The sequence below is a fragment of the Oryx dammah genome, unplaced genomic scaffold, assembly GCF_014754425.2.
Source record: "Oryx dammah isolate SB20612 unplaced genomic scaffold, SCBI_Odam_1.1 HiC_scaffold_4, whole genome shotgun sequence".
Taxonomy (NCBI): Eukaryota; Metazoa; Chordata; class Mammalia; order Artiodactyla; family Bovidae; genus Oryx; species Oryx dammah.
This window is the reverse complement of record NW_024070188.1, coordinates 83545048-83554829: the sequence shown is the minus strand read 5'-3', so window position 1 is coordinate 83554829 and position 9782 is coordinate 83545048. Positions and strand designations below refer to the sequence as shown.

General features: G+C 45.5%; 1 protein-coding gene across 2 annotated transcripts in view; it reads left to right on the top strand.

The window, feature by feature from the left end:
* The window catches only part of AGPAT4 (1-acylglycerol-3-phosphate O-acyltransferase 4), a 126306-nt gene that overhangs the window by 43828 nt on the left and 72696 nt on the right, over window positions 1-9782 (top strand). For both annotated transcript variants that reach the window (XM_040238939.1, XM_040238938.1), the window contains exon 2: window positions 2844-3093. In XM_040238939.1, coding sequence (XP_040094873.1) covers window positions 2916-3093 — 178 coding nt within the window. In that variant the 5' untranslated portion in view covers window positions 2844-2915. The remainder of the gene's footprint in view (window positions 1-2843; window positions 3094-9782) is intronic.

Sequence of the window (9782 nt, the reverse complement as noted above, 5' to 3'; positions counted from 1 at the left end):
CTGCAATTAGAGAACACCAAGGCAAAGCAGTGAAGACCCAGTGCAGCCAAAAATTAAAAAAAAAAAAAAAAAAAAACAGCCTAGGAGACCCGGAAGTGAGCCCCATGCCCCTTACTCTGTGCGTAGTTTGGAATTGAGAACCTCTGTGAAGGTAGCACTGGATTTGCCCCGGGCTCACTTCTGGGCTGTTCTGCATAGGGGAGTTCTGAACCCAAGAGAAGCCCCTGCCTCACTCCCCCAGGAACAAAACTGCCTGGAGTCCTGGAAGCCGAAGAGCTCGGAGGTCCACCTGAATCTGAAGGTTCGTTACAGACTGTGGCAACTTCAGGCAAACCGCCCAAGCTATGGGGCGTCTCAGTTTCTTACTCCAAAAAATGGGATGATAATACTATTCATGAGAGTCATCTGAGGCTTAAAATGAGATCATATATGTGATACTGTCAAATGGATTTTGGGGAGGAGTATTGTTAGTAAAGATTGTAACGAAGTCTAGGCTCTCCCAACACCTACGTTCAGAAAGTGATCTGTAATCTCGGCGCTTCTTGGCTGGTTTGCAGTCATGTCCTGGTTCCAGGGGGAGCGAGTCTGCTGTGGGTGATGTTCTCAGCTGTCCTCAGCTTATTTTTTCCCTATCAGAGTATTTCAGCCTCTTGTCTTTAGGCTGTTCCTCAAAGGCTTTATTCACTTCAGTTCAGTTCAGTTGCTCAGTTGTGTCTGATTCTTAGCGACCCCATGAACCGCAGCACGCCAGGCCTCCCTGTCCATCACCAACTCCCAGAGTCCCCCAAACTCACGTCCATCGAGTCCGTGATGCCATCCAGCCATCTCATCCTCGGTCGTCCCCTTCTCCTCCTGCCCTCAACCCCTCCCAGCATCAGGGTCTTTTCCAATGAGTCAGCTCTTCGCATGAGGTGGCCACAGTACTAGAGCTTCAGCTTCAACATCATTCCTTCCAATGAACACCCAGGACTGATCTCCTTTAGGATGGACTGGTTGGATCTCCTTGCAGTCCAAGGGACTCTCAAGAGTCTTCTCCAACACCACAGTGCAAAAGCATCAATTCTTCGGCGCTCAGCCTTCTTCACAGTCCAACTCTCATATCCATACGTGACCACAGGAAAAACCATAGCCTTGACTAGACGGCACATTATGTAAAGTAATGTCTCTGCTTTTTAATATGGTGTCTAGGTGGGTCATAACTACCTGAACAGTTATTTCATTTTTCTCTTCAGGGGTTGGAGACTGATGACAGGACTGTGAGTCTGGCTGTCGTGCATGTTTTGAGTTCCTTTTCGATTTTAGAACTCTTAAGCGTGCGTGTGTGTATGTGTGTGTGTGCACATCAGGAGTGCGGTAAGGTGGTTCTCTTGCCTTCCTATTTGGTTATTTGTATTTACCGACATCCCGAAGGTGATCTCTGTTTAACCTTCATTAAGTCATTCCACAGATATATATATGTATATCTCATAACTTTTAAGTTGATATGTTATATTTCTTTTTATTCAGTTCAAGCAATGATTTTTCTTTTTTCCTTTTTTTTTTTGGCTGTTTGGCATAAGGGATCTTAATTCCCTGACCAGGGATCTAACCTGCTCCCCCTGCAGTGGAAGCTTGGGGTCTTAAACAATGAACCACCAATGAAAGTGAAAGTCACTCAGTTTGTCCAACTCTTTGCGATTCCATAGACTATACAGTCCATGGAATTCTCCAGGCCAGGATACCGGAGTGGGTAGCCTTTCCCTTCTCCAGGGGATCTTCCCCACCAGGGATCGAACCCAGGTCTCCCGCACTGCAGGCTTATTCTTTACCAGCTGAGCCACCAGGGAAGCCCAAGAATATTGGAGTGGGTAGCCTATCCCTTCTCTAGCGGATCTTCCTGACCCAGGAATCAAACCGGGGTCTCCTGCATTGCAGGCGGATTCTTTACCAACTGAGCTATCAGGGAAGCCCCATGGACCACCAGAGATGTCCCTATATGTATTTTTAAAATTAAGCTCCAGTTCTGTGCCAGTGACTGCTCCAAGGGCCATAGAGACGGTGACGATCTTCAGGATAGTTGTGTGCCCCAGAGAAGGGACATTCCAGGGTCAGAAGGCCAACAGTTGAACTAGTAACACCGTAACTGCAGGGGGTGCCACTTGCCCCACCCCCACCCCTAGCACCACCCCAGAAATGGCCCCCACTCTCCCCAGGGCAGGCGTGCGTGCAGGGAGGTCTCACCAGAAGAAGGGATGTTTGTGCTGAGATCTGGAGATGAGGAGTAGAGGGAAGGGGAGTCTCTGGGGGGCAGTGTTCAGGCAGGCAGGAAGTCCTGGAGATGCAGACTCTGGTCCTCACGTTCTCCTTGGTGATGGGCACTGCTGCTCAACCTCTTTGAACCTCATTTCCTTCTCTGTAACTATAGTACCTGCCTAACAGGTGTTAGGATGATCAGAGGAACTATTCTTTTTAAGACTGATGCTGGGAAAGATTGAAGGCAGGAGGAGAAGAGGATGACAGAGGATGAGATGGTTAGATAGCATCACCAACTCACTGGACCTGAATTTGAGCAAATTCCAGGAGTTGGTGATGGACAGGGAAGCTTGGTGGGCTGCAGTCCATGGGATCACAAAGAGTCAGACCCAACTGAGCGACTCAACAACAACAACAATATTCTTTTAAAGGGTTGAAACTGTGCCTGAGGTAAAGAAAGCACTATATAAATGTTTGCAAAATAAAAAAGAAATCCACGCCTGTACAGTGTAATCTTGAGAGTGTGTTTTTGTCTTCTGAGTGTTTTTCCCCCCTGCCTCTAAGACCGCAGTACTGTGTTTTCTAACGCTTGGCCTCGGTGTGTGTTTCAGGCGCTTTCCTGAGCCCCAGCCTCCCGCCCCGCTGGCCGTGCTCGCTGTCTGGGCGAGGAGCACGCCCCCAGCATGGACCTCGTCGCCTTGCTGAAGTCTCACTTCCTCTGCCACCTCATCTTCTGCTACGTCTTCATTGCCTCGGGGCTCATCGTCAATACCATTCAGCTCTGCACGCTCCTTCTCTGGCCGGTGAACAAGCAGCTCTTCCGGAGGATCAACTGCCGGCTGTCCTACTGCGTCTCCAGCCGTAAGAGGCTTCCCTTCTCTCTGTTTGCATGGGGGTTGCTGTAAGGACTTGCTATGTAGGTTACTAGGCTTGCAGTGTATGCTTAGATATGTTGTTTGTTTGTTTCTGTTTGTTTGAGTTTTTGACAAAATGCAAAATGTCTATTTTTGTCCTCATTCTCAAGTTATTTTTTAAATGAGTAATGCCAACAGCACCGCCAAATGCCAAAATTTAACAGACAAGGAGGGCTCTCCTATGAAAAGCAAATAAGCATTCTCTCTCTGTTTCTTTAGGTTTCCTCCTCGGAAACAATCATTGTTCGTTGTTCAGTCACTCAGTTGTGTCCCACTCTTTGCAACCCCGTGGACTGCAGCACGCCAGGCTTCCCTGTCCGTCACCATTTCCCAGAGTTTGCTCAAATTCATGTCAATTGAGTCGATGATACTGTCCAACCATCTCATCCTCTATCATCCCCTTCTCCTGCCCTCAATCTTTCCCAGCATCAGGGTCTTTTCCAGTAAGTTGGTGTCAGTGATTTCTTAGTTATCCTTACAGAAATAGCATATATGTGTGCTTATATAGGTTATTTCTATAAGGGAAGACATAGGTATGTGTGACTCTTAGGTTTGTACATATAAGCAGGTGGGTCTGTATATGTATAGATACATAAGACATACACATGGCTCAGATCATGAACTCCTTATTGCCAAATTCAGACTTAAATTGAAGAAAGTAGGGAAAAACCACTAGACCATTCAGGTATGACCTAAATCAAATCCCTTACGATTATACAGTGGAAGTGAGAAATAGATTTAAGGGACTAGATCTGTTAGACAGAGTGCCTGATGAACTATGGATGGAGGTTTGTGACGTTGTACAGGAGACAGGGATCAAGACCATCCCCCTGGAAAAGAAATGCAAAAAAGCAAAATGGCTGTCTGAGGAGACCTTGCAAATAGCTGTGAAAAGAAGAGAGAGAGAGAGAGAGGTCGCTCAGTCGTGTCTGACTCTTTGCGACCCCATGGACTGTAGCCTACCAGGCTCCTCTGTCCATGGGATTTTCCAGGCAATAGTCCTGGAGTGGATTGCCATTTCCTTCTCCAGGGGATCTTCCCAACCCAGGGATCGAACCCGGGTCTCCCGCATTGTAGACAGACGCTTTACCGTCTGAGCCACCAGGGAAAAGCAAAGGAGAAAAGGAAAGATAAACCCACTTGAATGCAGAGTTCCAGAGAATAGCAGGGAGAGACAAGAAAGCCTTCCTCAGTGATCAGTGTGAAGAAATAGAGGAAAACAATAGAATGGGAAAGACTAGAGATCTCTTCAAGAAAATTAGAGATACCAAGGGAAGATTTCATGCAAAGATGGGCTTGATAAAGGACAGAAATGGTATGGACCTAACAGAAGCAGACGATATTAAGAAGAGGTGGCGAGAATACACAGAAGAAATTACCAAAAAGAGCTTCATGACCCAGATAATCATGATGGTGTGATCACTCTCCTAGAGCCAGACATCCTGGAATGTGAAGTCAAGTGGGCCTTAGGAAGCATCACTACGAGCAAAGCTAGTGGAGGTGATGGAATTCCAATTGAGCTATTTCAAATCCTGAAAGATGATGCTGTGAAAGTGCTGCGCTCAGTATGCCAGCACATTTGGAAAACTCAGCAGTGGCCACAGGACTGGAAAAGGTCAGTTTTCATTCCAATCCCTAAGAAAGGCAATGCCAAAGAACGCTAAAACTACCGCAGAATTGCACTCATCTCACACGCTAGTAGAGTAATGCTCAAAATTCTCCAAGCCAGGCTTTAGCAATACATGAACCGTGAACTTCTGGACGTTCAAGCTAGTTTTAGAAAAGGCAGAGGAACCAGGGATCAAATTGCCAATATCTGCTGGATCATCGAAAAAGCAAGAGAGTTCCAGAAAAACATCTATTTCTGCTTTATTGACTATGCCAAAGCCTTTGACTGTGTGGATCACAATAAACTGTGGAAAATTCTGAAAGAGATGGGAATCCTAGACCACCTGACCAGCCTCTTGAGAAATCTCTATGCAGGCCAGGAAGCAACACTTAGAATTGGACATTGAACAACAGCCTGGTTCCAAATAAGGAAAGGAGTACATCAAGGCTGTATATTGTCACCTTGCTTATTTAACTTATATGCAGAGTACATCATGAGAAACGCTGGGCTGGAAGAAGCACAAGCTGGAATCAAGATGTTGGGAGAAATATCAATCACCTCAGATATGCAGATGACACCACCCGTATGGCAGAAAGTGAAGAAGAACTAAAGAGCCTCTTGATGAAAGTGAAAGAGGAGAGTAAAAAAGTTGGCTTGAAGCTCAACATTCAGAAAACTAAGATCATGGCATCTGGTCCCATCACTTCATGGCAAATAGATGGGGAAACAGTAGAAACAGTGGCTGACTTTATTTGGGGGGGCTCCAAAATCACTGCAGATGGTGACTGCAGCCACGAAATTAAAAGACGCTTGCTCCTTGGAAGGAAAGTTATGACCAACCTAGATAGCATATTCAAAAGCAGAGACATTACTTTGTCAACAAAGGTCTGTCTAGTCAAGGCTATGGTTTTTCCAGTGGTCATCTATGGATGTGAGAGTTGGACTATAAAGAAAGTTGAGCACAGAAGAATTGATGCTTTTGAACTGTGGTGTTGGAGAAGACTCTTGAGAGTCCCTTGGCCTGCAGGAAGATCCAACCAGTCCATCCTAAAGCAGATCAGTCCTGAATATTCATTGGAAAGACTGATGTTGAAGCTGAACCTCCAATACTTTGGCCACCTGATATGAAGAGCTGACTCATTAGAAAAGACCCTGATGCTGGGAAAGATTGAAGACAGGAGGAGAAGGGGACGACAGAGGGTGAAATGCTTGGATGGCATCACCAACTCAATGGACATGACTTTGAGTAAACTCCTGGAGTTGGTGATAGACAGGGAGGCCTGGCGTGCTGCAGTCCATGGGGTCGCAGAGAGTCGGACATGACTGAGCGACTGAACTGAACTGAACTGAACACATACTTTTTAAAACTAAATGCTGGTATAATATATTGTTCATCCTTCTCGGTTCTTTTCTTTAACTTTGTTGAGATAATCGGTGCTCATATGATCGTAAGAAACAATACAGATAGATCCCATTCACCCTTCAGCCAGTTTCCCCCAGTGTTGCCGTCTTGCACATCTACGATGTACCACGCCAATAAGAAAACTGGCATTGACCCAGTGCACCAGCCTTATTCGGATTTCTCCAGTTTTATTTACATTCGTGTCTCTGTGTGTGTGTGTGTGTGTGTGTGTGTGTGTGTGTGTGTGATTATACTAGACTATTTTAAACATGACTAATTCAACTGGCCAGAATTTCAAAAATGAAAATAATACAAGGTGAATCTGGGGATGTCTATAGATGAGTTTGGTGTTGATTGACCAGAAATCTATACCTGTTCTCAATGGCACAGAATGCTGTGTCTATCATTTCCGATTACATATATGATTATGAATATATTTTTTTAAATGAACTTTTTCAAAGGAAGCAATTAAAAAAATATCAGCTACCTTCGATTATGCCAAGAATTTCAAAATTATGGATATCGTTTTGGATCCGTTTCAATGAAGCAATCAGATTTTAATTTGAATCAAAATAATACAAGCTGCATACAGTTATCCAGATGGGTTACTACTGATTCAATGAGCTATTTTTGAAACTTCAAGATACGATCTTATGAGAAAAAGAATAATAGCTGCATCCTCATTTGTAACGTTGCCCTGACTCAGAAAGCTAGAACTACTGTGTCTTGGGTTGGAATATTTTATATAAATGTCTTGAGCATGTTCATAAGATCCATAAAGTTACAGTTGCAAAAAATGTATCTTTAATCCTGTCTATGGCCCATTGGTTGCAGCCACCCACCCAGTGCAGTCATGCAAATTTGTTAGTCATGCATTTTACTCTGATACTGTTTATAGTGTTGAAGCACCTACCATGGTACAGAAAAGGGAACAACCTTTCAAGGCTGGACAGAGGCAGCAGGAGTGGTCAGAAACTGACTTGTAACTGTTTGAAGAGAAAAGAGTTTGTGTAATCAAGAGAAGGAGATAATTGCTTCAGATTTACTTTATAATTTTAAATGTCTTTTTCCACTTAAGTGTCTATTTAACAAGACTTGTTTAACAAACAATGTTAATTGCACTTGTCATCGAAGCCTTCATTTATATGATTTGCACACACCTATAGAGATTCCAAAATCCGTCAGTTTGTAATTGGGAATCACGTGTATTTGCACTGTTGTGACCTCTGTTGAAATCTCAGGTGGATGCTTAAGGATTGAATTTTCATCTGGAGTTGAGAAATAAGAGACAGGCTTTGGAACGAGAGTTCCTAAGAGTCTCTGCTTTGCTTTTGGGAGGTAGTGGAGACATGCCAAGTCAATATTCTTTATAAAATATTTATTATTTATTTAATTTATGTGTTTGGCTGTGCTGGGCGGGTCTTAGATGCAGCACGTGAGATCTTCTGATGGAGATTAAGATGGGGAGCACATTCAGAAGGCAAGGTGGATTTCTCAACATGACAAATAATTATTTAGCATGATTCCAAATGAAACGTAACCATCCAAGACCACTGGTGTTTCCCCACCCGGGGTGCCGTGAATGGCCAACAGCCTAATTTCACAACAGGGTCAGAAGTACATGGCCAGGTCCCTCCCATCCCAGGATGTCCCCCCATGCTGTTTGCCTGCTGTCCCAGAGGAGAGCTCCCACGGGTTTGGATGGAGCAGATGCAGAAGTCACCTGAAAAGGGAAGGGGGGCCCTCTCTCTGGAGGAGCAGGTCTAGCTTTTGGGAAGGGAGAGTGTGGTGGCAGTTGGAGAGGGTGATGCCTCCTGGGTTTGGCTGTGGGCGCTCACTGTGGTGAGGAATCCCACCCCCTGCCCCCCGTCTTCTCCAGCATCTCCATTCCTGGTACCCCAGCATGTCTTAGATATAAAGCTGTTCTCTCTCTCTGAACTTGTCCTCTGTAGTTGATAGATCCTTGGAGTGTTTTGCAGCAACAACCAAAGACGTGTAAGAGAGAGCCTGTTTGGGAAGCCTCATCAGAGGCTCTAGTTTGTGCACTATTGAACAGCTCAGAATAGAGGTGATCAGGCCCTCTCTGTTTGCTGTCACTCTTCTCTCCAGGTTAAGACAAATCATCCTCTCCAGGTGATTAGCGAATCATTCTAAAGCTTAGAAAATCAGCCGCATTCACCACTCTCGCAGCTGACTTCTTAAAGAAAAACAGCAGATAAATTGTTTCCTAGACATTCAAGACCCCTCTGTTACCTGATCGCTTTTTACTAATGCAGCTGCGTCTGTATGCGTCTTTATTTTTTTTAATGTTTGTCAAGAGCTTGGTGGTGCACTAGGTGAGTCCAAAGTAGTCACCAGCCGTGGCATTCGAAAGGCCACTGATGTAAATGACAAATAGAGTCTGTTTCCAGCATGACACACAGGCAGAGAATCTTAGTCTAGTGGCCGGGGCTGCCATGAGGAGCGACAGTTTGAGAGTTTGTTTGACTTGGATGGCTGCTTTGGGAGGGCTGTTTCAGTTCCTTTTCGCCTAGGTTTGTAGGCCCCTAAGCCTGAGAGGCTGAGATAGACTGGCTTAGCATGCTGAATGGTGGGGGTTGGGGGTGGGGTATGGAGCCGACCTCTGCAAGGTGAGGAGAAGGAAGGAAGTTATAAGAAGTGGGCTGCCACACAGAATTGTATATTACCTTCCCTTGTACAGGATGTGCCCTTTAGTCTCTAGGGAAGGGTGGCCAAGACCAGCTGGCTCGCTTTCCTTCCCCCTTGACTCTGTGTTTTAAAAAAAGGAGAGAAGAATTAGGAGAACCTATTAATGGCAGAGGTTTTAAAAGTGGGGGAGGAGGGGACAGGGAGAGTGGAGGATGACAGCTGACCTTAATGTTCCATGAAGGGCTGGAGACACAGAACTGCCATCGAGACACCTCACCCACACACCAGCCCTGGTGCCTGGCTTCAAATTCCATGCTGTAACTCCCCTCCTCTGTGCCTTGAGCCTGTCTCTTACTTTTTCTGGAGCGTAATGCTCCTGGATTTCATTGCCGTCCGATGCACGGCTCCACTAGGTGCCTCTGATGGCCAAGGGCTGGTGACGCTGAGGAGGGGTCAGGATCTGGGGTGCAGAGATGAAACAAGAATATCCTCCCCTCCTGCTTGTAGGCTGTCACCTTGGGTGAGCCCCACAAACCCTCTGAGTTCAGCAGCAGGACGGATCACAGTGGCTGGTCAAAGAAACAGAATGACATGTTATGTATGAAAGTGCTTCGTGAGCTGTTTAACGCACATCAGTTTAGGATGAAAACTGAAATTTGTGTTGGCGAAGGGAAGAATTGCAGAGGGGAGGGTGGTGGTGGGGACAGGTAAGGCTATCTTCTTTCTTCTCATTATGGCAGTTTACTTGGTTGGGTACTTTCAAAAAATGAACTACATTTGAATTAAGGGGAGGGAGTGGAATTGACCAAATTCCAATATTTTTCTAATAAAGAGTCTGGGTTTTTTTTTTTTTTCTTTTTGCACTTGGGAAGATGGTTACTTCTCTTCTTAGCACCTCCCTTCTGCGTTCCCACCCCCTCTCCTTGAAGGGTATTGGCTGCTTGATTTGCAGCAGACGGTGGCTGAGCATGAGGAG